At 40.9% G+C, this 27,713-nt stretch overlaps 12 protein-coding genes across 12 annotated transcripts; 8 read left to right on the top strand and 4 right to left on the bottom strand.

Annotated features, from left to right (window-relative positions):
• Positions 1–348: 348 nt before the first annotated feature.
• On the bottom strand, positions 349–1,347 carry ATC70_007796 (uncharacterized protein; the record flags this gene model as incomplete). Its single annotated transcript, XM_064827053.1, has 1 exon — positions 349–1,347. The coding sequence occupies one exon, from the start codon at positions 1,345–1,347 to the stop codon at positions 349–351; it is 999 nt and encodes a 332-aa protein (XP_064676110.1).
• A 689-nt stretch (positions 1,348–2,036) lies between these two features.
• Positions 2,037–4,024, top strand: ATC70_007795 (uncharacterized protein; the record flags this gene model as incomplete). The annotated part of the gene is made up of 6 exons (XM_064827052.1): positions 2,037–2,123; positions 2,187–2,217; positions 2,291–2,458; positions 2,541–2,743; positions 2,812–2,869; positions 2,994–4,024. 6 exons carry the CDS (start codon positions 2,037–2,039, stop codon positions 4,022–4,024), a joined length of 1,578 nt encoding a protein of 525 aa, XP_064676109.1.
• Positions 4,025–4,250: 226 nt separating this feature from the next.
• ATC70_007794 (TSPc domain-containing protein) lies at positions 4,251–5,032 on the top strand (the record flags this gene model as incomplete). Its single annotated transcript, XM_064827051.1, has 3 exons — positions 4,251–4,404; positions 4,459–4,542; positions 4,593–5,032. 3 exons carry the CDS (start codon positions 4,251–4,253, stop codon positions 5,030–5,032), a joined length of 678 nt encoding a protein of 225 aa, XP_064676108.1.
• Positions 5,033–5,480: 448 nt separating this feature from the next.
• ATC70_007793 (AMP-binding domain-containing protein) lies at positions 5,481–6,141 on the top strand (the record flags this gene model as incomplete). Its single annotated transcript, XM_064827050.1, has 4 exons — positions 5,481–5,711; positions 5,773–5,922; positions 5,982–6,056; positions 6,115–6,141. 4 exons carry the CDS (start codon positions 5,481–5,483, stop codon positions 6,139–6,141), a joined length of 483 nt encoding a protein of 160 aa, XP_064676107.1.
• A 389-nt stretch (positions 6,142–6,530) lies between these two features.
• On the top strand, positions 6,531–7,533 carry ATC70_007792 (uncharacterized protein; the record flags this gene model as incomplete). Its single annotated transcript, XM_064827049.1, has 5 exons — positions 6,531–6,676; positions 6,739–6,794; positions 6,858–7,053; positions 7,115–7,256; positions 7,318–7,533. The coding sequence occupies 5 exons, from the start codon at positions 6,531–6,533 to the stop codon at positions 7,531–7,533; spliced, it is 756 nt and encodes a 251-aa protein (XP_064676106.1).
• Positions 7,534–7,548: 15 nt separating this feature from the next.
• ATC70_007791 (uncharacterized protein) lies at positions 7,549–9,009 on the bottom strand (the record flags this gene model as incomplete). The annotated part of the gene is made up of 4 exons (XM_064827048.1): positions 7,549–8,415; positions 8,468–8,746; positions 8,808–8,908; positions 8,967–9,009. The coding sequence occupies 4 exons, from the start codon at positions 9,007–9,009 to the stop codon at positions 7,549–7,551; spliced, it is 1,290 nt and encodes a 429-aa protein (XP_064676105.1).
• A 3,512-nt stretch (positions 9,010–12,521) lies between these two features.
• On the top strand, positions 12,522–13,585 carry TUB2_2 (Tubulin beta chain (Beta tubulin); the record flags this gene model as incomplete). The annotated part of the gene is made up of 2 exons (XM_064827047.1): positions 12,522–13,145; positions 13,202–13,585. The coding sequence occupies 2 exons, from the start codon at positions 12,522–12,524 to the stop codon at positions 13,583–13,585; spliced, it is 1,008 nt and encodes a 335-aa protein (XP_064676104.1).
• Positions 13,586–14,271: 686 nt separating this feature from the next.
• On the bottom strand, positions 14,272–15,152 carry ATC70_007789 (uncharacterized protein; the record flags this gene model as incomplete). Its single annotated transcript, XM_064827046.1, has 2 exons — positions 14,272–14,913; positions 15,012–15,152. 2 exons carry the CDS (start codon positions 15,150–15,152, stop codon positions 14,272–14,274), a joined length of 783 nt encoding a protein of 260 aa, XP_064676103.1.
• A 314-nt stretch (positions 15,153–15,466) lies between these two features.
• ATC70_007788 (uncharacterized protein) lies at positions 15,467–17,447 on the bottom strand (the record flags this gene model as incomplete). Its single annotated transcript, XM_064827045.1, has 5 exons — positions 15,467–15,648; positions 15,707–15,806; positions 15,867–16,074; positions 16,128–16,218; positions 16,271–17,447. The coding sequence occupies 5 exons, from the start codon at positions 17,445–17,447 to the stop codon at positions 15,467–15,469; spliced, it is 1,758 nt and encodes a 585-aa protein (XP_064676102.1).
• A 678-nt stretch (positions 17,448–18,125) lies between these two features.
• YCK2_5 (Palmitoylated plasma membrane-bound casein kinase) lies at positions 18,126–18,344 on the top strand (the record flags this gene model as incomplete). Its single annotated transcript, XM_064827044.1, has 1 exon — positions 18,126–18,344. One exon carries the CDS (start codon positions 18,126–18,128, stop codon positions 18,342–18,344), a length of 219 nt encoding a protein of 72 aa, XP_064676101.1.
• Positions 18,345–18,991: 647 nt separating this feature from the next.
• ATC70_007786 (M20_dimer domain-containing protein) lies at positions 18,992–20,252 on the top strand (the record flags this gene model as incomplete). Its single annotated transcript, XM_064827043.1, has 2 exons — positions 18,992–19,189; positions 19,251–20,252. 2 exons carry the CDS (start codon positions 18,992–18,994, stop codon positions 20,250–20,252), a joined length of 1,200 nt encoding a protein of 399 aa, XP_064676100.1.
• Positions 20,253–21,023: 771 nt separating this feature from the next.
• On the top strand, positions 21,024–22,907 carry ATC70_007785 (uncharacterized protein; the record flags this gene model as incomplete). Its single annotated transcript, XM_064827042.1, has 6 exons — positions 21,024–21,111; positions 21,161–21,314; positions 21,393–21,537; positions 21,593–22,186; positions 22,242–22,431; positions 22,489–22,907. The coding sequence occupies 6 exons, from the start codon at positions 21,024–21,026 to the stop codon at positions 22,905–22,907; spliced, it is 1,590 nt and encodes a 529-aa protein (XP_064676099.1).
• Positions 22,908–27,713: the final 4,806 nt, after the last annotated feature.

Raw genomic sequence — 27,713 nt, 5'->3', positions numbered from 1 at the left:
GAATCTAACGACTTGTTCAGATTGAATGAGATACCTATCAGGTCAGCAGGACACACTTGATGGTCATCCGCAACAGAGATACTATATCTAGCTGTAAAACTAAACTTAACGTCAATCCACGATGTTCGACAATGATAATTATTTATTGATTAAATAAAGATATCGGTTGTGATTTGGTCTTACACAGTACTAATCATAATTGTATCATTAAAGTGCAAAAATATGACAGACATAATTTGCGAATCAAGATTAATCTAGGTCATTTAGAAAGATGGCTTGCATTCAGATCATCATCCCATAAAACAAGATAAAAGCGTCAGACATCATCTTCAACGGCAACACAACAATTTATTCATTTAAAAGATTGAAATTGTTTAGTTTATAAACAATGAGGTTATCCGAGTCTAACATTTCCTGACCGTCAATAGCTTGGATATCTTTGGTTAGCAGATGAGGCTGATTGTTGGCATTCGCATGGGTTGCATTAGACGAATGATCTAGAATAGGCATTGGGGCTGTTATTTCGTCATTGTTTTGGTTTAATTCTGTATATTCAACTACTTCAATTGAATCAGGAACAAGGCCCAAAAAACGAAGATTTGAGCACAGTTGAAAGAGTCGCATGACATGATGGCTTGACCAAGTTCGTTTTGTAGCGACAACCAGCGATTTGAGGGAAGAAGATGAATTAAGCTGACCTTGGTCTTGCTGATGTTGCTGCATCCATAACCGTTGATCTTGATGCATGACTTGATCCATCATTTGAAGGAAACACTCGGCCTGCACATGAATCTGGCAGCATACGACTGTAATTTCCTCCAAATGGGGGCAGTATGTTAGCAGTTTTCCAAGTGCGGTGGCATCTATTGAGGTATAGTTTGATCTACGTTGTCCAATCAATCTCAAACGACGCAGGCTCAAGGCCGCAAATGTTGGAGTAGTTGATATTCTAAACGCATGATCCGAAAGTGTCGACCATCCAGAAATGGTCAATTCTTGTAAATTGCTGCAATTTAACAGAATATATTGCACAATGTTGTCACGAACGCCTCGAATCTGGATTGTTTGTATATGCGAGAGATGAAGTTGCAAGATGGCTTTGAGGTCTGTCAGATTCCACAAGGGTATATCTTCCATATGTTGTGTCTTTCTACTTGCTTCTAGCTGAATACATCTCCATAATGCTGGATGATCACTGAATGTACGCAATCTCTTACACACAAGCCTTGTTCTCGAGAGGTCAACTGGGTCCAGCGTTTGCATAATTTTCCAAACGATCTCGGTTGGGAGTAAATGAAGCATGTTGCGTTGTAAGTTAATGTTGTGAGGTAAGGAAAGGGTAGACATTGTTAAGTGAAAATATGATCTATGGCAGCTTTTATTATCTGTATTTATACGAAAAAGAAGGAATGATCGGCTGTTACCGAGGGTGTGTTTTGCCAAGAGGATGTAGCGTAATATGACAGATCAAAAGGACACATCAAGGGGGGTAGATTGGTGCATCGTCAGATAGGTTCTCCCTTAAATACACTACAAGTATTCGAGAATACTGCTTATACGTCTCATGGCATAATAGAATTTAACCCAATCAAAACCCAAAAGCAGTTGATTTAAGCAGGTTTGTAACTGATGTGTACAGCAGTCTGGGAATATGATTTGATCAGTTGCCATGCCAACATCATCACAACCTATTGTGTGCGGTAAGTTAAAAATTTGATTTTTCTGGACATACATCTTGGAGCACTGGCAATGAACAATGGTGGCAGAAACGCTTCTTTTTCCCGAGAGATAGTAACATCTATGCTCTACCATGCTTTTGAATCATAAAGGAGTTCAAATACACCCGAATTAGCCTATTTCTTATTGACAAACTGTGCCTCCAGGCCGTCACATCACTTGAGAGTATAACAGGATGGCTATTCGTTGTGTTCCCGTAACATTTTTTTTTTTTTTGCAAGGACACTAAAACATTCTATATATTTGTATCGTTTCCTTCCTCTGTTTCTATAATTTCAAATTTTGCTTTGCAATTGCAAATGGCAGAAAAGAAGCCTGTGTTTGTCCGATTCAGATCTTCCAATCTCTATGTTCTAGTGACGGTATCACTGTCATTGTTCACAGATGTAAGTGAATGCATGTCGATTGCATTTCAAAGATTGATCCTCATTATCATCTCTTATGAGTAGATGATGGTCTATAGTATCATTGTCCCCATCAGTATGTACCTCTTGAGCATGATTCATGCAATTCTTTGATCTGCAATTTTTTGACATGTACCTGTGTCTTCAAGTGCCATTTGTCATTGATGCTTTACAGAATGGCAAATCCCCTGATTCCGGACCAGATCCATATCATTCAGAAGTGTCCAATGGTGGTTCTGTGTCTCAGGATACAGGTGTTTTATTAGCTTTATTTGCTGCAGGTCTTTTAGTCGGCTCTCCCATTTTGGGCTATTTAGGTAAATGTCATATTGTTGTGCAGGATGAGAAATCAGTTGCCTAATTGTTTGTTGTGGGTATTTTTTTCTTTGGTACAAATAGCGGATCGAATGAAACACCGTCAGTGGCCGATGGTTGCAGGCATCGCTGGTTTGTTGGGAGCTACATTGCTCTTCTTGTTTGCTAATGCGTACTGGGAATTGCTCTTGGCTCGTTTCTTGCAGGGTTTCTCAGATGCCTGTGTCTGGACGCTTGGTATGTGTTTAATCGCTGATACATTTGCACTAGAAGAGCTCGGTACACAGGTAAAACCATTTATCCAGTGTTGGTCTAATGTCAATAGGTTACACTAACGCATACATGTTATTTGTAGATGGGCCGAGTGTTGCTGTTCCATTCTGTTGGCCTTGTTTGCGGTAGTCCTATTGGCGGTAAGCATTTTCTGCAAAATTTCATCATGGCATTCAATGCTCACATTTGCTTCATCCTCTAGGTGGTATGCTGTGCTTTGTAGATCACAAAATGAAGATGGAAAAGCTAACACTGATCTCATAGCCTTGTATCAATCAGCTGGCTATAAAGCCCCTTTTATACTGTGTATTTGTTTGGCCGGCATTGATTTCATCTTGCGTGTCTTTTTGGTGGAACGAAGAAATCGCCCTGCTGAATGGTTCCAAAAAGAGCCTGTTGTGAATGCACCCACGATTGTCCCATCGACGCTTGTCAACCCCACACCGGGAGACGATGACAGCAGTAGCATCAAGAAGAAGAGCAAGCACAATGTTACTGTGCTTCAACTTTTAAGCCAGCACCGTTTGATTGCTAGTTTGTTGCTCGCGTTTGCCAACGGCTGCGTCTACAATGTCTTTGAGCCTACTCTCACTGTTCGATTATCTACTGAATGGGGATACAATGCCAGTCAGATTGGTCTTGTGTTTCTGGCTCAAGTGATTCCAACATTCGTTGCTACTCCATTAGCAGGTATCATCAGTGACAGATATGGTCCCAAAGTCGTTTGTTTCACTACGCTTGTGGTATGCGCCATTACCATGTTTCTCATTGGCATTCCAAGCAACTCTACCGCTGGCGGCATTGTGCCGTTGATTGTGATATTCGCCATTCAAGGCTTTACCGCATTTGCATTCATCACGCCTGTTTTACCAGAGCTAGCTTATGTTGTTGACCATCTCAACCCTGATGACGGTGATTCAGGACAAGGCATGAGCTATGCTTTGTTCAACATTGCCTTTGGTCTAGGTGGTCTTGTAGGTCCCTTGCTGGGCGGATTTTTGTATGGCAGGATTGGCTTCTTCAACATGTGTGTTGTCATGGGCGCGTTTCTGGCCGCATGCTGTCCATATGTGTTTTTCTTTACTGGCGAACCTGGTAAATTCATTGTTCGTCCTCAGGACAAGAAGCAGGCATCTACAGCAGCCATGGTGCAAGTCGAAGAGGAAGTTGCTGCTGAAAAGCAACTCGGCGCTACAACATCCAGGGCAATTGGCGATGCTGATAGCGACGAGATTCAAGAAGTTGCGGCAGATATACCTCCTATCAAAGAAAAAGACATTCGCTTTGCTGAATAGATATCATAGCTTATCATCACTATTGTTCATACACCTAATAAACATAACCATTGCTCATCAGCATTTGATCTGTATGCAATTTGGCAGCTGTGTTTGCGCAGTCATAAAACCAAGATTTGTCATATCGCTTATATTTCCATGACAAATCGAAATCATATAAGCTTTCTCTTTTTTTTTTTTTTTTTTTTTTTTGTTGTTGTTTGCTCTTTTTCGTATATAATCAAAAATGTTCACTGGTCTTGTTGAAATTATGGGCACTGTCTCCAATATTCAGGAGCAAGATAACTCTGAATCTGGTGGCAATGGCTGGACCATCACAGTATCTGATGCTGCTGACATATTGACTGATTGTCACCTCGGCGATAGTATTGCCATCAATGGTATAGTATCTACTCGATTATAGCCACCTGTGCACCAACACTGTACATGAATAGGTACCTGTTTGACAGCTACCGAGTTTGACTCTGATTCCTTCAAGGTGGGCGTTGCTCCCGAGACTCTGAGATGCACCAATTTAGGTAGGACTCATTCGCTCTACTTTTGTCCATGTGCTTAATGTAAAACGTAGGCGATTTGAAGGTGGGAGACAAAGTCAATTTGGAGCGTGCTATGGATTCAAACAAGAGATTTGGTGGTCATATGGTGCAGGGCCATGTCGACAACACTGTCAAGATTATCAGCATCAAGCCTGAAGGAAATTCCATCTGGTACACCTTTCAAATGGAGCAAGTGGATAAGGATAAGATGAGATATGTGATTCCAAAGGGATTCATTTGTTTGGATGGTACTTCGTTGACTGTGTGTGATGTGGATGACGATGAACGTACATTCTCCATCATGATGATTGCTCATACTCAAGCTCATGTCATCATGACCTCAAAGAAGGTGGGTGATCGTGTCAATGTCGAGGTGGATATGCTGGCCAAGTATGCGCTCAAGAGCTTGGAAGACGCTATCAAGAACAACCAAGGAATCGAGGCTTTAGTCAAGCGAGTGTTGAAGGCATAAGATGATTTGAACGTTGAAAATACCAATAAATAAGATAGTCTGGCAATGTACAAATGTGGAGCCAAGGTGTTGATTATTTACCCCTGATACTTGATGCTTACTTGGAATCCAAATAGCATTGTGGGCATGATGAGCAATGGATCATTCGATAAGAGCGCTTTCTGGGAATAGCAAACATGCGAGCAATGTCCATCCATGATTTGAGCGGATGATGGCACTGGGTTTCTATAGCTGGATGTGTGAGCCAGTGCTCGTAACTGATGTCATCACAGAGCAATCCATCAAATTCAAACCTAGTTGGAGGGTTGCGAGGGTAGAAGGGGGGGGCGACTGTGGGGCAAGCTAGAATGTCATAGTCCTACTACCACAAAATAAAAATTTCATTGTTTTGTCTTTTTGATAATTAACAGCACACACACCCCACTCTTTTCACCATCGAAACAACAAAATGGCTTTCCGTGCAGCTACACAACACGCATTGAACATGCGTCTCATTATGAACACAACCCGTCAACCTATTGCCATCACTTCAGTCCGTCCTCAATCCACCTTGAGCACCGGTGAAGTTGTATCCGATCCTCAAATTGGTGATTATCCCAACTTGCCTCGCATCAGTGCACAAACCAGAGGCCCCTTTGGTTGGGATGATCCTCAAGACAAGCGTAACTTTGGTGAGACTGTAAGATTTGAACCTCTCTCGATATACACATGTAGACTCAACACTTTGTTTCGATATCTAGCTTCACGAAGAAGATGAAATCATGGGTGTTTGGGCTCCTGATCTTCACACTTACAGCCCCTACAAGGCTGCTAGTCAATTCGCTCTCTTTGCTGCCGTCTTTGCTGGTGTTGCCGCTACCGTTTACAAGTTTTACCCTGACAAGGTCGCTGTAAGTTGGCATGTTTAGATAGGATGACAAGGCCAAATGTCTCACTGTGATGATTGTAGGTCCCTCGTACTTACCCTTACAATGGTTTGACTGAGGAGTTTGGTGCTCGTGAAGGTGATATTCGTCCTCGTGGTGTAAGTGCTTTGCAGATGTAATGTTGAATGGACATGTGTTGATTGAACTACATTATAGGCTCGTGCCGGCCAAGATGAGGAATAAGCAAATCATCAACTCAAGAAGAATTGGAATAGAAGATAGTATATATAAAAACATATTCAACACACCAGCGCACACGCACCCACAACCCACACTCACAAACACACACACACACACACACACACACACACACACACACAAAGATACACAGATACGATATTTAATGAAATAAATCTTTTGGTTGATCGCATCCATTCGTATAAACATCCATCATCATGTAGGCGGACTTTTTTCCTATTTGTGCTCTGGCAGGAAAACGAGAAGCTTCTGTTGAGAAACATACATGGAAAATCCTGTTGATATTTAAACAATCTCCACTTTAGAACCCCCTTTTTTCTCTTTTTTTTTCTTCTTTTCTTAGCTTTTCATTCTTTCTTGAGCAAAAAAAAACCATGAAGATCATCCCCATCAGCGTGCTTGAGGATAACTATTCCTACATCCTTATTGACGACAAAACCAAAGAGGCTGCTGTCATTGACCCTGTTGAGCCAATTAAAATCCTAAATGTCATTAGTCAAACAGGCTCCAAATTATCAAGGTAAGTCCTTTGAGAGATGGCCAAAAGCAACGGAAACAGCAGCGTAATGACTCGGGTTACAGCGTATTCACAACGCATCATCATTGGGATCATGCCGGTGGAAACATTGAATTAATAGGTAGAGCAACGAATTGGCTGAAATGTCGGGTATCGAGTAACACAACGAATTTTTTTTTTTTAGCCAAAAAGCCAGGATTAGCTGTGTATGGTGCAGATGCTCGTATTCCAGAGATCAACTATGTTTGCAAGGATCATGAAGAGTTCAAATTGGGATCCCTGACTGTCACTCCACTGCACACACCTTGCCATACCAAGGGACATGTATGTTACTATGTGGTGGATCCAGCAACAGGCGAAAAGGCTGTCTTTACAGGCGAGTAAGTGTGGTTTGCTGATGTATGTATAGGAGGGAAACACAGTTGTTGAGTTTGTCTATAGCACGTTGTTTGTAGGTGGTGTTGGCAAATTCTTTGAAGGAGATGCTCGTGATATGTATCGAATCTTGTTCCATGTATTGACCAAACTGCCTGATGAGACATGGGTTTACTGTGGGCATGAGTATACAAAGACCAATTTGAAGGTAAGCTGGATCGTGGGCGCGTGTGTTATGGACCGAGTACTTATCGACTTGCAACCTTTAGTTTGCGTTGACCATCGATCCTCAAAATGAAGCACTGATAGCCAAATGGAACTGGTGTCAAGACAAACTAATCACAGTTCCATCTACCATTGGACAGGAAAAGCTCTACAATCCATTTTTACGGGTAAACGAACAATCGCTACAGATGATGACAGGCAAATCGGATCCAGTGGAGGTGCTCAACACATTTAGAGAGATGAAGAACAATTTCAATTAAATTATTCGCGCTTTATTATTTATTCAATGATTCCTGGTTTTCAGGGTCCATAAGCTGTTGATTCTCGTGATCCTCCTCTTGCTCTTCCTCCTCCTCGTTGGCTTGGTTCAACGTGGTTAATGGCTTAGAGACGCTGTTATCTGCATACACTTGAGACCATCGTCCTGATGTAGGACGCTTTCGATGCGATTTTTTAGCAACAGCTGCATCTCCTTCATCGTCATCATCGTCTAGTTCGTGAGGTTTGTGAACTACGCTTGATGATGTAGAAGAGACTTCGTCAGATCGATACATCTCGTATTCCATTCGTTCTGCAGACAGCGCATTCAGTCGTTTTTGGCGCTCAATGGCTTCTTCATCCTCTCGAATCGTGCTTTCTTTCTCGTTGTATCTGTTCCAAGATGGCTCTTCTTTTCCTGGTTCCGCTGAAGGCATGGGAGGAGGTGTGTATGCCTCTGGATCTTGAGATAGATCCAAGGGGTGCACAACGAGAACCGAACTGCGCGTGGGATTACTGGTAATCGATTTACGCTTCAAGTTCTTTCTAGCCTTCTTGCGCTTGGCAATTTCATCAAACAAGCGCTGCCGTTGTTGGTACATGTCAGCAGACAATACACTGGCAGTTCCATTATCAGGTGTGCTGGGTGCCGTATTGGCAGGGCTTGTCGTGCTAGCTGCCTTTGTCTTTTCATTGGGAGATGAGGGGAACGATGCATCATGATAAGTAATCGAATGACCTCTCAGCTTTCTCCTTTCACTATAACCATCGTCCTCATCGTCAGACCAACCACTGTCTGAATGGCTTGCAATGACGCCCTTTGCTTGCCTGTCTCTCTCGATCATTTGGCGCTGATAGGAAACGACAAAAAAGGCGCACACGCTCTACATGTACGCATGAGTATTTATGAAACAAAATACTTGGAGAAACACCTACTGATAGGATGCTGTAAAGCACATAGGACACTATTCTTTCAGTTGCAAATGTCGCCCATTGACTCTGACAATTAGCATAGATTTGCTTCATTTCAGTAGTATCTTCAAAACCCAGAGACCACCAAAACAGCCTCGATGGATCTCTTTGGAGGCACGAGTTCATCAAGACAGGCCTGTAATTGATGAATAGCAGCATGATATGAATAAAACCCACAATCATAGCAGCTACAATGCCAACAAGAAGGCCAATCATGTAGACTGTCACACCGCCCAGTGAGCCCTAATCAGTTGGTTTGCATGAGCACAATCAATGGGCATCTTCAGCACTGAGGAATACATACCATCAAAGTACAGATCAGCCCATAAAGACTCCAGACACTAATAATACCAATAAATGTCAGATACGCATAGAAATCTCCCATCCTCATACTGTTGATGAAGTCTAATGTGTCAGCAGTGTGCGTTAGATGTATGCTTGTTGAGTATATGCTTTTACTTGCCAGTGAGAAACGTAAGATCTACAGCAATTACTACAGGAGCCATTGCCTGAGGTTGTAGGAATAGATTAATATCGTTTGTAAAACAGGACCAAACGTGGTATACTGTACGATTAATAATAGCATGATCAAGCACGCAAAGGCGCGAGATGTGATAACGCTCCAGCATTTATTCTTTCTCTTCATATTGAGCACAACTAGCAAGAGAAAAACGATTTTATCATAGACGACACGCTCATGCTTGATATATCCCCAAGATGCACTTATTGCCCATGTTTCATGCATTTAACGGAAGGGTTTGATATTCATTAGATGAGTTGACAAAGTATATCTTGTCAATGTCATCGGTGAAACCAAACCCTTACGATGTTTGTACTGTGCCCACAATTCAAGTATGTGGGTAAGAACAAGACCAGCAGGCGGTGATCAGCAATGTGTTGCTTACCAGGTCGCTGCAAGTATCTCAAGTTTACTTTGCTTCGCCACTTCTATCTCTTTCATTGTCAAACTTCTACTCCCTTTACAGCATGTCAAATGACACTCAGCGCCGTTTGGTTTTTGAGCTTTCTAAAGTATCAGCTCAAGCAGTGCTTTGTAAAAATTTCAATGTTTCATTACAAGTTTTATTTCTTTAAAAGAAAAACTTAACGACAACGACAACGACAATTTGATTGCAGCACTAGATCACTTACAACAAGAATTTCAAAGCAATCAACTCTAATCAACCTCCTGAGGCTCTACAGCACTTGCTCATGACAAGAACAACTATGATTGTGTTTAAAAACCCCAGGAAGCTCATCATACATATATATATATATATATACTGGAAACGAGCGTAGCGAGTTTGCATCTAATTCAACATTTGGTAACATTGACCTATAAGAGGGTTTTACCATAGCAAGGCGAAGGTGCAAAACCATAGTATTCAAGTAGCAAATTCGGGTTTTCATTTCCATTGTTAATAGGCTTACCAGCAACAAATCGCATCAAAATTTGCATAAATCAGCTTTACCAAAACCAATATGCCTCCTATTCGAATTAAAAATTGCTCAAGCTACAGAATTACCCTTCCAGAAAATTTCAGCTACCCAAGATGTGAATTATGCAGCCTAAATAAACTCTATAAAGCAATACATAACCAGATTTGACAGCTTTCAAGCCTTCATATCTTGACATATAGACCTTTATGAGCCGCCGGAATGACGCCAAACAATTGTACTCGAGTAGTAGTAACTTCCTGACACCTTTACTCAACTTTTTGAGAACCCAAAAAACATGGCCAAAAATCGACCAAAAAGCATAAGGGGTACCTCATGGTTTTTTACGAAAATCAAACGATCGCATTTTTCACCTTAAAAATGAAGACGTTTACTATAGTGTATATTGAATCAAAATGTTTCTCTCGACCCAAAACAACTTCTGAAACCATTTTTATGAGGCTTTCATATGCAAAATATGGCTATTTTTGCTAAAAACCTCATTTCATATTTTACCAAATTGTTCAATAGGTTCAGTCAAAACACCTATTACAATTAGTTCCATTAGAAGCGCCTTGAAAAGTACTTCAAGGATGTGTTAGGAAGCGTAGGGTGATCATCACACTTTATATAGTCGAATATCACAAAAAGTTTAAAGAGGTCGAAAAAGGACGAAATCTGTCCAATCATGAACACAAAAAAATCTGAGTTTGAATCAGCTTTGGCGGCGGCATTGCTGCTGGCTGACCCAAATGCCTCTCTGACGATGACAATGATGATTGCGATGCTGATTAAATGGGGATCATGGAATTGAAAGGACAATTGCTTAGCGCAAATGCTTTTTTTTGAGAGCTTTGCCTCATGAAGTTGTCTTTTGCAATGACATTATCTCGAAAAAGTCGTTGTAGATCTTACACAAGTCCTGTATTTACTTATGACCAGCTTTATGTTGCCATCTTATTATTAAGAGCATCAGCAGCAGCAAATGATATGACAATTCCATTATCAAAATATGGCGATTATATTCTACAAATGCTGCATAAAACCTGAATTTTCTTTCACATTGTCCCAAAAATAGGCTTAGTTTGATATCAGTGTAAGCAAAAAGGATGCTGAAAGAGAAACCTCCTCCCCTCCTCCTGGACCTGATATAATCTTTATTTTACTAACTAATGATTGGTTGTTTAATATATACTTGATATACCAAAATGTTATAATATCTAATTTAAAATGTCTTTGGCGAAAACCCACAGTGTGACACCGACATCGAGCGTAGAGATAGATCTGCTAGTCCTTATATACTCTATTCGCCATGCATTTGAGATGGCAATGCCTCAAGGAGAGCGGCTCGATGCTCCATCTTGGACTACATGGTGGCAATGCATGACCATTCAACTTATAGCAAATGTGTCTATTAAAATGCATAGTTCACTGGCATTGAAGAAAGTTAGTATAAGCCAAGTTGAGTGATTTCACATGCTAGATCACAACCAGTGCAAACAACCGCATCATAAAGCATGCATTTAATATGCAACCATTTACCGACAATTCACTATGCATTGTGTCATTTGATCGGATGAAAAATTGCGATCTCTGCATCAAGTTTTACTGCCCCTTCGACATGGCCTATCAGCTGTATCGTTTTTTCCAGCTGCCGAGCGATCTTATGCTTGCTCGTCTGTCTAGCTGAAAGCTACTTTGTTGGGTGCCTCCACAGGTCGTGAATAATGACACTCTCAATAGCTTATAAGCTGTCTACCGACATGATGCGCTGTTCTTGGCTTGGTCCCTTTCAATAAGGCTTAAAAGACCAAATGACGGTTATGAAAGCAGAGATTTTAAATGCCTATTCACCTCTTGGATCAAACGACGTGGATACAATGTTTATCTGCCTATGGATTTCAAAGACACAAAGCGCTTTTATCGACAATTTACTAGAGTGATTCTAGCATTTGCTTATCTGACTAATTCATCATGCACATTGAACCCGTAATCAATTCACATCTTGACCAAAAAAAAAAAAAAAAAAAAAAAAAAACTTACTCGAGCAACATATGGCATGACACTGTGATCGCAGGGCCCGAAGCCATCATACTGCATACAAATACCATTTTGCCTTTTATCCAAAAACTCGTTTCATCTAGAACTGTTAAAAAAGTGCGTTGATTTGAATGAAACCCCTTCTTGTTAGATCAACAAGTCCAATGGCCATGTATTGAAAACGTTCAGTATGCAGCCAATAGGCCATTGAGTCTGTTCCAGTATAAGCCCTCTTTATGCAAATGAACAAGGAAAGAAAAAGCTTAAAATGAAACAATTCAATGTATCCCTGAAAAGGGCTCAAATGCGTATTTTACCATATACAGTATATATAAATCAAGATGGGCACTACTTGATCTTTTTTTTTTCATTTTCTACTATCACGTTTGCCATTACTGTCGGCAAAATAATAGCATGTCAACATGCAAGTGTTGAGAAGAAGGAGGGGTTCGATCGCTGAAATAATTCTGTTACTGACACACTCTCATTTCATGCATTTCTTTCGCTCTTCCCATATTCTAGGTCAAGTACTGTTGTAACAATGAACCAAGATATCAATGATAAATCACCCATGTTCCTGCCATTGGTGAATGGATATCAATTGAATCAGCAGGTGGTTCGTTTGTATCAGCTCCAAGACCAAATTGGAAGCGGTGGTTACGGGTTTGTCATGTCTGCTATTCATCGTGAAACACAGAAGAGCGTGGCGGTAAAGTTTATATACAAACATAAGCTGCCTGCTCAGTTCAATGGCCCGGACGACATACCAAGCGAGGTCTCCATTCTCAAGCAAATCAAGCATCCTACAGTCATTGAATACATTGATAGCTATCAGGATGAAATGTATCATTACCTAATCATGGAACTCTATGGTTGCGAATGGCCTTCTTCTCACCAAGCTTCAGACGACAGTAACAGCGAAGACAGCAGCTGTGAAAGCGATACCTTTTCAGTAACTCCTCCATCGCTGTGTCAAGACTATCCTATGCGACGAAGAAATTCCAGTGATCTATTCGAATGCATTGAAAGCCATACAAAACTGAGCGAATCGCAGACTCAAAACATTATCAGACAGCTTGTGCAATGCATGAGCGATCTCAGCGACCTGGGCATATACCACCGTGATATTAAAGATGAGAACATCGTTGTCGACTCCAACTTTCAGGTAATCTCACAAGGTGCGAAGCAAACCCAAATACTAAAAGCATGGTGATTTGACAGGTGAAATTGGTGGATTTTGGCTCGGCTATTCAAATACCTTCTGATCTCCCTGATCGCGATCAATTTACAATGAACAAGTTCCATGGCACTATAACCTTTGCATCTCCTGAGATACTGTTGGGCCTCAACTACAAACCAGAGCCTGCTGAAGTTTGGTCATTAGGCATCTTGTTGTTTACCTTGCTTTACGGCCAGGTGCCATTTGCCAATTCAACGCAAGTTATATCCGGTAATTGGAGGCGGCCAGCTAAAGAACCGAACTGTTCCCATTCCTGCTTGGACCTGTTGGATGGAATGCTAAAGAATAACCCTCAAAAACGACTATCAATTAAGAGTATCTTGCATCATCCATGGCTTCAAGTTAAATGTGAACAACCAGCTTAATGTGAACAAATCAGAAAAAGTTGAATAAAACCAATAACATTTGCTATTGCTGTCTGATCTGTGAAGGGATTGACCGACTGGATCCACTTGTAAGCGTCCGAGTATTAAGCATTACAGCATCTTACATTACATGTATGTGTATGCTACAATCAGACATTATAATTATTACCGAGATCAAGTATGAAAGCTTGATTTGGTGCAGGACTGAGCCCATGGCATGTTTCTTTGATGCAGTCAAGCACTATTGTCAATGGATGGCAGGTTCCAATGATGGCTCATTCTCATGACGATGGCCTCTATCAATATCAGTTCTTTCTATCGCATTAGGCAGATCAGACAGTTACTACTCAACTGATCCCATCTTCCTGCCCTGAAGCCATCGCTCATAAGCAGTCTCAATGATCGAGAGACGTATAAAAAGTCAAAATTTTCATGTTGGTTTCTTTTTTTCCCTTGTCCTTTTCAAAGGGGAGATGCTTATCCAAATGAGGTTCCTACTGATGGATAAATGCCGAACCCACAAACAAATTACCATGTAATTTATATACGTCTAGAGGATTGTTTTGGTCTTCTAGTCAATTTTTGGAAACCTTCGCAAGAGGGTTTTGTTATATCAATTGAAATGAAAAAAAGATTTAGGATGGATTTTATTATAGAAATGACATATACACATAGGATTTTCATTATTATTGTCTCTTTAGCTTTCTTTTGGTATGTTGATCTGGCTCGGACTTGCGTCTACGATTGACAAGTGAGGTAATGGACTTGTTGCGAGTGAGAGATGCATTGTCTTGGTTATAGACACGCATTAATGGCATAGATATACGATGTAGCAATGTTTTTGATTCGTGCTGCAAACGGGGAATAGGTTCAATAGGGGAATACACAAGCGGCTTTGGTGGATATTGAGTTATAGTAGGCGGATTAGATGCAATAGTGGGATTAGGCTTAGCGGCAGTGGTAGATGGAATGGATATAGTCGTCTTCATAAATAATTTTGTGGGTTTGTCTGCTATATCGATGGGCGTGTTGTCGTGGTGATGGTAATGATGATGCTCAAGGTAATCATCATGGGATTTGTTCTTTTTTATTAAATCAAACTTTGATTTGAGGTAGGCAGAGGATCTACGCAATAAATCACTAGCCGATGAAGATCGCTTGCTTGCTGTCGATCGTTGTCTAATGGAATCCTCTGTTGTCCTTCCAGCGGCTGCCATCTCCTCCTCCTCCTCCTCCTCCTCCTCTTGCTGATCTAGTTGAACTGGCTCCTCGTATTGGTAATCATTCGTCGCTGGTGTAGTGATAATGGACGATTCCGGTGATGGTGCCTAGCAAGTTAAAATGTCAAATTACCTTAATTGGATTTTCTCCACGATGAAGAAACATTGTTTTATCCCCCCCCCCCCCTGGACATATCCACACTTACTTGAGATGTAAAGCCTAATTCAAAGTGTAATCTTGATCTCTTCTTATCAAATTGACGTAAAAGATCTTTTGAGAAAGCATCGCTGTCAGTTGAAGATGTCAGACTCTTGGGCAAAGATAATTTATGTAAATTTGTTGTCATATAATGGGCTGGAATTTATGCAACTCTAATTTTGTTTCCCTGATGTTGCTCTATAGAAATCAAAAAAAAAAGTGTGAAAAAGTGAAAAAGAAGAAAGAAGACAAACAAGGCTGTTTATTTATATATTTGTATCAAAAAAAATGTTTATTAGCAGTGTAGTTTTGAGTGAATTAACACGTGTGTGGATGAAATAATAGAATTTTGTACCTTGATTTTCTTGAGGAGATGAAAAGAGAAAGCAATGGAATTATAAAATAGACAATATGGTACAGAGGGAAAAGGGTATAGATATTAGAAAAATAGTAGGTGATGAGTTACGAGTGTTTGATGCCCAACAGCTTCAAATCATCGTCCACATCTTGTATACTAAGGCCAGATGGATTGGGCGCCATAGGGAATCCAACGGCCTCTTTGATGTCTTGCAATTCACCTGTCTCCTCTTTTTGTTCTCGTTTGTGTGCTACTAACTCTCGACCATCCGGGAATACACGCTCGCCTACGTCAAATGTCAATTCGTGTCTGGCCTAGCAATACTGTCATGTGTGTAACTGTACCTCTGGCAGGGTCATTTAACTTTGTGCGTTCGTCTTCCATGTTCCATCGTTTACCATTGATCTTGCTTAGCAGATCACGTCGTAGCGCATTCTTCTGTGACTAAAATGAGGGTAAGACACAGTGACCACTTGCTATGCCAACAAAAGTGCCTTTACTTACTATGAAATGGATGTTGGCTTGGTATTCTAATCCTTCAAATTGCTGCCTGAAATTATCATGCTGGTATTTTCTCCATGCCTCTGCACTATGGATGCGTTTGCCTTTCTTCTCCTCAATTTCTGCTAGTAATGTCACCAATTCGGGATGTGTGCCATTTGCAATCATGCGAGCTTCGTCGTGTAATTCTGCCATTTTCTCTTGATACATTCTGCCCACCGTGTCAGTTTTGTATGTCTCTGATCATACTCTACACTAACTTACTTGTCTCGTAATCTAGCAAATTCGATTTCTATATGAGTCAATGCATCCAGTGCTTCTTGGTGTCTGTGCTGGTAATCATGATCATCATTGTCTACATCTTGCATTTAGTACTGGCGTTTTTCGTGTCATTTTCGTTCTCGTACCTTGAGCTTCGTGGTTCCCTCTTTGCTCCTCTGTATCCTCGCCGTGTTCAGCTTCTTCGCCCTCCGTTGGCTCATCTTGCTCAGGTGTAACAGGCTCTTGTTTATGCTCTTCTTGTTTATCAAAACTATCGGCATCTTTGTCATGTTCATTACTGGTTGCTTCAGCGGAAACCTGTTTCTCTTCTGATTTGGCATCCTTGTTTATGGATTCTGTGGCTGTTTCATCGATTTGAGTGGTGGTTGTCGCTTTTTCTATCACTTGCTCTATTTCAGTTTTCGCAATTAATTCATCCTGTCGGCTTTGTCTTCTGCGAGTGCGAGGTGCTTCAAATATCTCTAGTGTAGATCGAGAGGCACGGCGCTTCTTGGTATTATTCATCACAATGGTATCCTCACTACTGCTGCTTGTATCGGTGTTTTTGCTGCTCTCCTTGGCTGTAGAGGAGGCTTCAGATGGCTTTGCTTTCTTGGAGGGACTAGGACCATGCTCAGAATCACTCTCGTCTTTGGGTTCTGCCTTCTTTTTGGTATCTTCCTTCCGACGCTTCGTGTTGTTCAGGTTGCCCGTCATTGAAAGCTTTCGATTGTTGATTTTGGGCATGGCTTTTTCTACTACCTGCTCTTCGTCGTTATCATCCTCGTCGTTATCGTCTTGGTCCTTGGTACTGATATGAGTAGTAGTAGCATTGGTATTGCCGGTCGTCTCGTCCTCCTCTTCTTCCTCGTCCTCCTCTTCATCTTCATCTTCGCCATCAGCTTCAGTTTCGTCTTGCTGCAGTTTTTCCACCAGCGGTAGATCAGGAGATGCCGACCTTGATAAGGGAAAGTCATCGGGCACAGACGACAGTGGAGAGGCAGAGTCCTGCTCAGTATGCAAGTCGTCTTCGTCTTCTTCCTCTTCCTCGTCCTCATCGTCACCTTCAGATACTCTTTCTTCATCGTCTTCCTCCTCTTCCTCATCAGACAAAGAGCCAGGCGAACCAGCTTGCAATATACTGTTCAAGGCAGACAAATCGTCGTCATCATCCTCGACGTCGTCTTGCATTTTATCAATTGGAGTGAGAGGACCATCGCCTTCCAATTGCTCATCTGCGCTCAGGACAGACGGCGATGAGCCTAGCGATAATTTGGAGCTTTGTCTGGCATTTTCTTCGGTAGTTGTGGTATTGTTATCCATGGTTATTATGGTGATTGAACTGGATTCCATAAACGTATGTGTGTCAAGGATAAAAAACGCGTCAATTGCTCTCTCTTCTTGGGTGTTTTTCTTGTTGGATACAGAAATGAGCTTAATGTGCTGCTTGGCAATGGTAATTTCAAGTTCTAAAAAGAGGGATAAGATGAGTGAATTAACCGATGAAGGGGGGGAAAAAGACATACATAACAAGGAAAAAATTGTTTTGTACATTCTAGTGACGTAGCGAGGTGATGGTAAGCATATCAAGACATGTAATAGGTGGAGAGACACCACACTATCTCGGTGGTCGCTGAGCAAAAAACATTGGGTCGCCCGGTAGATTCAAGAGAGGAAGATAGACTGGAGCAGAGGCGGGAGGGGAGGGGGGGGAGGCACATCACATTGAATAGAATACGAATCAAGTGGGATTCTTTCCTTTTCTATAATTAATAACTATGGTATGTACACCAAGCGACATTGAAAACGACGGCATGCAACTGGATTTCGATACGATTGAATGGATGGATCAGCAATGGATGTGATGGATGTGATGCAAACAGATGGAAACAGATGGATGTATATGGCATGTTGATCCATATAGCTCGAATCAGCTAGAATACAGTCGTTTTCAATGCTCATGCTGTTAATTATCCTAATGCTTTAGACTCACTATTAACCATGTTTATTCACCAGGACTCCTCTAAGACTCCTGTCAAGCTCGCTAGAGTTACTAAGGTTCTCGGCCGTACCGGTTCTCGTGGTGGTGTCACCCAAGTCCGCGTTGAATTCATGGATGATACTAACCGTTCCATCATCCGTAACGTCAAGGGTCCCGTTCGTGAAAACGATATCCTCTGTCTTTTGGAATCTGAACGTGAAGCTCGTCGTCTCCGTTAAGCAACATTTCTAGAAAAAAATTATATCATCAATTTTTTAATCCAAAATTCATTAAAACTCACAACCTCTTCAATGATCACTTTTGTTTGCGGATGGTTTTTAATATGAAAAACATAGGGTAAGAGGTATTCAGATCGGATTTCGCGGTGACAGTGGTGGGATACAACGATACAACAGAGAAATTGTTGGTTTAAAGGATGGTAGGGCGGCTTATGTAAGAAGAGATGAAAGGAGCTCAATGGACGTATATTGATCTACTGCTGTAGTTGTTGCTTTTGGAAAGCTTAATGCATTTCAGAGTTACGGTTGCAGACTATCTTACATTGAGCCTGTGATGGATCGAGAATCAGTCAAAAAGTGGTATTTTGTTGAATTGACATGCGTTTCCATGTCGATACGTCATTTGGAGGGATAATTCTAGTAGATCTATGTATTGCCGATGCAATTCTTGTTTGCAGGCATGTCCATCTCACATACACTTGTAGCAACAAAGCAGAGTGAAAGAATGAAACACTTGTCTAGTAAAATAGTGATTGGCTTCCTCAAGTACTGTGGCTTGTGTAGCACCGTTCATGACTCATATTTTTTCAACATTGCTCTTTACGCATCCCCTTTTTTTCCCCCTTTTTACAACACAATAGCACATCATGTCTCTCACTCCTGAGCAAAAGTACGACCTCATCACTCGTAACCTCCAAGAGGTTCTCGGTGCTGATGAAATGAAGAAGGTTCTCGCTGAACGTGATCTTAAGATGTATTGGGGTACTGCTCCCACTGGTAGACCTCACATTGGTTACTTTGTGCCTATGACCAAGATTGCTGATTTCTTGTCTGCTGGTGTTGAGGTAAAAATGCAACGACTTGTGAGTTTGAGTGTAGGTTGGCATTGACACACATTGGCAATAGATGACCATTCTCTTGGCTGATCTTCACGCTTTCCTCGACAACATGAAGGCACCACTCGAACTCGTCCAACATCGTGTCAAATACTACGAGCAAATGATCAAGACTGTCTTGACCTCTCTCGGTGTCCCTATTGAGAAGCTCAAGTTTGTCATTGGTTCATCTTACGAGTTATCAAAGGAATACACCATGGACAACTTCCGTTTGTGTGCTCTTGTCACCGAACACGATGCCAAGCGTGCCGGTGCTGAAGTCGTCAAGCAAGTTGCCTCTCCTCTCTTGTCAGGTTTGTTGTACCCTGGTATGCAAGCTCTTGATGAAGAGTACTTGAAGGTCGATGCTCAATTTGGTGGTGTTGATCAACGTAAGATTTTCATTTTGGCTGAAAAGTACATGCCTCAATTGGGTTACAAGAAGCGTTCTCACTTGATGAACCCTATGGTGCCTGGTTTGACCGGCTCCAAAATGTCTGCTTCTGACCCTGACTCCAAGATTGATTTCTTGGACAGTGCCAAGGATGTGTCAAAGAAGATCAAAAAGGCGTTTTGTGAGGAAGGCAATATTGAGGAAAACGGCATCTTGTCTTTTGTCAAGTCTGTCTATTTCCCTCTCAAGACCTTGAACGGTAACAAGGCTACTTTCACTGCCATTCGTCCCGAGCAATACGGCGGTAACATGGTATACGATAACTATGAGGCTTTGGAGAAGGATTTCGCTGACAAGGTGGTTCATCCTGGAGATTTGAAGGCTGGTGTCATTGCTGCTATCAACGAATTACTGGATCCTGTTCGTAAGGCATTTGAGGATCCTGAACTCCAAAAGTTGTGTGAGTTGGCCTACCCTGTTGCTAAGCCTGCTGAAAAGGTCAACCCCAAGAAGGACAAGAAGGAAAAGAAGAAGGCTGAAAGAGCTGCCGCTTTGGCTGCCAAGGCTGCTGCTGCTGCTGCTGAGAACGGCGATGAGGCTCCTGCCACTTCTGAAGAGACAAAGGAAGAGGCCAAATAAGTTTTCGTTTTCTATATCAATTATTCATACATTCAATCAACATCAAAACAACACGCCAGTCTCGCCCACAACGACCCTCTCCCTCTCTCAACTCACGCTAAAAAAGAAATAGAAATGTTTTTTCCAACATCATACAACAATGATATAACTCCAATGTATATTAAATTCACTAAAAACAATAAAAAAAAAGCACATCAATTGAAGGATTATGATTGTAGTAGAATTAGCTTGACGGTTGTCCTGATGGTTGCTGTTGGCAATACCATGACATTTTAATACGATCCAGAGATTCTTTGATGGATGTTGATCTACATTAATTTGTTGCAGTAAGGCGTGGATGTAGTTTTTCAGTAAATGCTCATCGACCTCTCTTCTCTACATCAGGGGACTTGTGATGGCTTTATCCAGATAACGACAAGATGCATAATACGATATGGATGCGTGCATAGTAATGAGATCAAATGTTGCATAAACTTGAGTCGCTATTTGCGTTCATTGAGCGCCTCACAAATATGCAGTGCTTGGATACGATGGACCATCAAAGCTCTGTTTATGCATAAAACGAGAACACAGTATGGAATTGAAACAAGGCTCTTGTGTACGACGTGTTGCAAGACAGTCAGACACTGCCCGAGGACATTGACTGGCAAATGCCTGTCATTTTGAAACATGCAAACTACCAGTTTTACGGCTACAATATGACCAATGCAATAAAATGCTGATTTTCTTTCTTTTCACTTTTCCAATAATTCTGCTTTGTAATAACAATCAATGCGACCAGACAAGAATAATTCAGGTGGTACCAAAAGAGAAGCTGATGCGGAATCCACTGTCAGTAGCTCTCCCAATAAAAAACAAGGTAATGCATCCGTCGTCTTTTGGGATTGCCCATTACTCATGTGCAATAGCTTTATCTCACACGATGGATACTTGGGACCCAAAAAAGAATACAATCCTGGTCATTACCAAGGCAAGAGACAACAGACTTGTTGCCTTTACGCGTCAACTAGCAGAATGGCTCATCTTTACACCGCGATTTGGAAAGAAGAATCCGTTTATAGTGTAAATATAGCCACATAAGCGAATACACCTATAATTGTTGGCTAATTTCTGTCTTTTTTTTTTTTTTTTTTTTTTTAGCTATGTGGATGCTCACTTGATGAATTCAAAACGATTTGCGTACGATAAACTGGTTGAAAAGTGTCCCGTGTATGGAACACATTTGAAGTTTTGGACACCTAAACTTTGTTACAAGCAGCCCGAGTTATTTCATCTCATTATTACTGTAAGTGGTATCAAGGACACACAGACAGCACGGCGCTCACAATGCAGACATGCAGCTCGGTGGAGATGGCACTATTTTGTTCACATCCACCATATTTCAGTCGGCAGTGCCTCCCATTATGCCATTCCATCTCGGTTCGTTGGGATTCTTGGCTCCATTCTTATTCACCACCTACAAAGACGAACTGGAAAACTTATTCAAGGGGAATTTGAAGCATACCAATCGCATGCGTTTAAGTTGTACGGTGTATCGCTACAGACAAGACCCCTACTGTTTAATGCGTGCAAGAAGAGGGTCGCAGAGTGACATAGTATGGACTCAGACTTTGCCTACCAGCGAGGACCCCAACGAGGCTTCCTTGGCCGACAATCAAAGTAAATGGGAGTTGATGGAGACAGCTTGGATGAGGAAAGCATTTGAACAAGAGTCAAAAAGGGATAAGGGGATTATCGATTTGACGGATGAAAAAGTCATGTGCTATTCAACTGTTCCTAAGCAAACCTATCACGTTCTGAATGAAATTGTCGTGGATCGTGGTCCAAGCTCCAATATCTCTATGCTTGAATTATTCGGTGATGAGCGTCACCTTACTACTGTACAAGCTGACGGTCTGTGTATTGCTACTGCCACAGGATCCACTGCTTACTCGGTGAGTTGACCTTTCCAGCCAATTAAGAAGAATACTCACTTTTTTTGATATATAGCTCTCTGCAAGCGGCTCTCTCACTCATCCCGATATGCAATGTACATTGGTAACCCCTATTTGCCCTCACACACTCAGTTTCAGACCCATGCTTCTACCCAGTGAGATGGTGATTCGTATCGTCGTTCCCTTTGGCTCAAGACATTCTGCATACTGTAGTTTTGATGGCAGAAACAGAACAGAATTAAAACGTAAGCGTAATATATACAACCTTTACTGTGCGTTTACTCAACTTTGCCATTGAATAGAGGGCGATCATGTCAAGATCACCATGTCTCCCTACCCTGTCAGGACCTTTTGCTCTTGTGATTCTAGCAATGATTGGTTTTCTTCTGTTCAATCTTGTCTGCAATGGAACAATCGTCAACGTCAAAAATCATTTGTTGTGGTGGAGGGCGATAATAATAAGTCTGCCCAAGAAAAGCCAGATTCAGATAGCTTGTTTGCCTGTCTCAGATCCAAGGAGAATGGAAGCAGCAAGGACAACAAAAGCCCTGTTTTGCCTAGCAACAGCGTCAGTGGCAGCGAGGATGGCGGTGATGAAGCTAATTCTGAGGAAGCAGATGATTTTGATTTGATACCTTGGACTGATGATGAGTTGGCCAGAGACGCTTCACCTACATTTGGATCTTTACCCAGTCGAAATAATAATAAATCCAAGATTTGATTTATAAAACAATTTAGCATGTCGAACAACGATTCTCCAATGAACAACTTTTAACAATAAAAGCTATCTGATATGAATATTTGCAAACAATCGAAATAAAAAGGCAATAGTGAAATGAACAAACTATACTATTTCTTTTCTACTTCGGAATCCTCCTCTTATGAGCCTTCATCATCAGAGTGGCATTGATCTTGCCAGCAAGCAGGCAGCCACAAATTAATTCAATGTCCGCTATATATTCTGCTCTGATTTGTTTACTTTTTAGCTTTTTGGACAGGATTCGACCTATTCTTTTAAATTCTACTATGCAAAGCGTGATGGTCATGCCATGCTTTCTAATGCATTCTTGGAGTACTCTTTGAGGCGGATCCAATGATGCCAAGTAAATAGATGTTTTGAAGAAGCTTATTGAGCTATAATTGAGAATATGAAATGACGTTTTCTACGAAAAGGTCGAGATTTTACATGTAAAAATCTCACAAACAAAGTTTTAGGGGCTGCTTTGGACCGATACAGTCATTTTGAATTAATATCATCATAACATAATAAATGTTCAGTACTTTTGCACTTTACAATCCTAATATGGAACCTGAGTTTCAAGGCATCTATCAGACCTGGCTCATATCATCATAACATAATAAATGTTCAGTACTTTTGCACTTTACAATCCTAATATGGAACCTGAGTTTCAAGGCATCTATCAGACCTGGCTCATATCATCATAACATAATAAATGTTCAGTACTTTTGCACTTTACAATCCTAATATGGAACCTGAGTTTCAAGGCATCTATCAGACCTGGCTCATATCATAACATAATAAATGTTCAGTACTTTTGCACTTTACAATCCTAATATGGAACCTGAGTTTCAAGGCATCTATCAGACCTGGCTCATATCATAACATAATAAATGTTCAGTACTTTTGCACTTTACAATCCTAATATGGAACCTGAGTTTCAAGGCATCTATCAGACCTGGCTCATATCATAACATAATAAATGTTCAGTACTTTTGCACTTTACAATCCTAATATGGAACCTGAGTTTCAAGGCATCTATCAGACCTGGCTCATATCATAACATAATAAATGTTCAGTACTTTTGCACTTTACAATCCTAATATGGAACCTGAGTTTCAAGGCATCTATCAGACCTGGCTCATATGAGAATAATGATTTTACAATCAATCAACAAAAACCACTGTAATTTCTACCCTCTTTCCTCTGCTCAGTGCTGTCAATGTTTTATTTGAGCGACGTCTCAGAGCCTCAGAGATTTCATTACTTACTGCAGACATTTTATGCAACCCATGCATTGTCAATGTCCAGACTAACGTTATTAAATATAGAATGCAATAAAATATCATTATGAACGATATAGAAGGCAATAAAATATCATCATAAACGATAGTGCTATGACCTGCCACCTACTTTCTATACGCTTCAAGGGCATTTACTACTGTATTGCCTTATGAAAAGGGCATGAGTTTTCCAGCTGGCCCTACCAGCCAAAATTAATTCAAACCCAGAATCATAGTCTGTTCCAGATTGGACATATTTTGATAATTTTGGACTCGATCGAGCTATTTTTGCAGATTCGACTAAGTGAAGTATGATAATCACCCCATGCTTCCTTAAGCTTTCCTGGAGTACTTTTCAAGGCGCTTCCAATGGTACTAAGTAAAATAGATGTTTTGAATTCACTTATTGAATGATTTGTAAAAATATGAAAAGAGATTTATGGCCAAAATGTCGAAATTTTACATATCAAAGTCCCACAAAGATAATTTCAGAGGTTGCTTTGGATTGATAGAAACATTTTGATTCAAGATATACCATAGTAAAAGTCTCCATTATCAAGATGAAAAATGCGGTCGTTTGATTTTCGATGAAAACCATGAGGGATACCTCATGCTTTTTGGTCGATTTTTGACCATGTTTTTTTGGTCCCCAAAAAGTCGAGCAAAAGTGTCAGAAAGTAACTGCCATATGAAAGCAACCATTTGGGGCTATTCTGACGATCTAAAACGGCCTTGAACGCAAGAAAATGCAGCTCAAATGCACTCATATTTTGCTGTATTAGGGACACTAAGGACTAAAAAGTGGGAATACCAGTATGCTGCTTGCCCGTATATGAAGTAGCTACGTGTATATGGATGTAGAACATCACATAAGAATCAGATCCACAGATAATATGAAGGGTTACTATGTGTAAGTGGAGGGTCAAAATGAAAGTAGCAGTATTTTGATAAAATACGCAAGAGCAATCAGTAGCACGAGCTGCCGCTGCGCAGGTTGGTTCTCTACCTTTGCTACGCTTCGGTGAGAACCATCCGAAGCATAAACACTCATACGATTAGTGATTACATATCAATCAACAATCAGGGTTCCTCTTCTAACATTTTAGCTATATTAATTTTGGGATATTAGCCAAAGGCCCGCGGCAGCGCGAGCCGTTTGAACGTAGGTTGGTTTCCACCGAAGCGAAGCGTAGGTCAGGAAACCACCCGAAGTGCTGAAAGGCTCGTATGCCATAATAGAAGTCTTCATTTTGGAGGTTAAAAACGCGATCATTTAATTTTCGATGAAAACTTTTTTTTTTTTTTGGTGGATAATATTAAAGACTTTATTAGTAATCTGGCGCCCAATAAAGGCTTTAAATGTATCAAAATACGAGACAAGTGTATGTGAACAAAGTGACTTGCAAGAGAAAACTAGAGTGATAATAACTACATAACACCTATAGACGGAGGGAGATGTTTGTCCCAACACAAACTACCAGGCGAAACCAGACCGGATAGACTTCAAGATTGTAACTTCAGTGAAGATAGTTTTAATGGCTATCTCTCCGCGCGGACACCCTTGTGTCTCGATTGAGCAGCTCACGACTGAAACGCTTCAGGTGCAAAAACCACTCTAACAGCGACCCCGAAGGGCAATTTTCGATGAAAACCATGAGGTACCCCTTATGGTTTGAGGTCGATTTTCGACAAACCCGAAAAAAGTTGGCGAAGGTGCCAGAAAGCAAGCACTAAACAACAGCAATTGTTTGGTGCTACTCTGGTAGCCTAAAACTTCTTCTACCACGAGAAAACACGACTCAAACGCACCCATTTTTCATGTATTTGAGTATTATAAGAGGTGGCGCTGCTATGCTTTCTTTCCGTTTATCCATTGATCCTTTGAATACAAATGAGGGATATCCTAGGAGAGTCAAATACACAGTTACCATTCCCTCATACAGGCACTCATGCAACAAACGGATGCTTACAAGAACAATCACAATATATAGTACTCGGTTTCAAAGATGACATACCCTTATTATTATAGCACCATCTTAAAGATCATTTGCCAGGAGTAAATACAACTATTATACTTATATTTGAGCTAAAATACTCATCTTGGTGCATCTCTTGAACACTGATATATGATCTTTTTCTCATTGACAGAGCAGGTTGCCTGTTGTTTGTTTAGCAGCACGCTATTATTTGAATGGAGCCAAATATATAAAGAGGAACCATAATACGCTATAAGAATTGGTATTGAATGATTCAAACAATGACGCCCTTTGGATTGGTAGACCTGGCCCATCAGATTACTGATGGCATGACAAAACTGAAAGCTAGTCTTGGTTTGATTGATGCGCTACAAAAGAGACTCCTTTGTTTAGGTCATTGCCTTTTAGTCTTCTTCAAATATTCCTAACATTGTGGACTAAACGTAGAGCTATCGAATGGTTTTGCTTTGTTCAAATTGTTAAGGATATAGTAAATCCATTAAAAAGTTGCATCCATAGTATTAATATATAGCGAGACCCGCTTTAGACCTTGCGACTCATCAAAATAATAACAATTTATCACCTTTAATAGCACCATTAGCTGATTAGAATAACGATAGACTCTCATCACCAGCATTACCGGTAACATTATCACCAGCACTCTTGACACCACATCCAGAGATTCCTCAAACAAGACCTTTAGAAGACAAGCACAATTTGGAAACATTCAGCCTTGAAAGTGGATCCCGTTTGGTGTTATCAAACGAGAACGTTCATGCAGGTTGCATGAACAAATTTCTGAAATTTCTTTATGTGATTCTTGTCCTTGAGCCTCTTTGACTTTGAGCAGAGTGAAGGGAGCAATTATGAAATTGAAGATGAAAAGGGAGATGTTAGTGATTAGGAAATAGAAGGTGGCTCTGACAGCATCGCTGAATCGGAACAGAATGATGGTCCCTCTGTTGACTTTGTGGAGACTAATGAAGAAGATGGAGACGCTTTTCTCAATGACAGTGAAGCAATTGAAGACTTCTATGATCAGGCCGAAAGCACTACATGCACATCAAGTTCAAATCAATTTTCTGCAAACTTTTACAACACCATCGACTCAAATTTAGATACAGTAGCATTCGTAGGAGTGTTTGGTGTCGATGGTGTAAATGCGTCAAAGGTTGGTTTAACTGACTTTGAGTCTCGAAGCACGGCTTTTTCGTTCTTGTATCGCTTTCTTTGCCCTGCAAGTACCTCTAAGCGTTGCTTCGAGTAGAGTTGCTCATATTGGTGATATTAATGAATCCCTTCTGACAAGTGAAAGTCTGTTAGATGATTCAAAACTGGATTTACGATTGGTGTATACTGGTCTTTCGGAAACAGAAAGCTAGTGGAGGACGCGAAGAATCTTGGTCTCCCTTATCCAGGTTTTACAGCACCATTGACAACTTGGCTGGTACATTTGTTTTCTCCTTGCCGTTGAGACCGTTATTTATCGTATTTCTGAACTAAATTGCTGGCGTTGGCTGTATTAGATA

This window comes from Mucor velutinosus, assembly GCF_035048745.1.
Source record: "Mucor velutinosus strain NIH1002 chromosome Unknown tig00001553, whole genome shotgun sequence".
NCBI lineage: Eukaryota > Fungi > Mucoromycota > Mucoromycetes > Mucorales > Mucoraceae > Mucor > Mucor velutinosus.
Note: the sequence above shows the minus strand (reverse complement) of the source record. Positions and strands in the feature narration are given on the sequence as shown.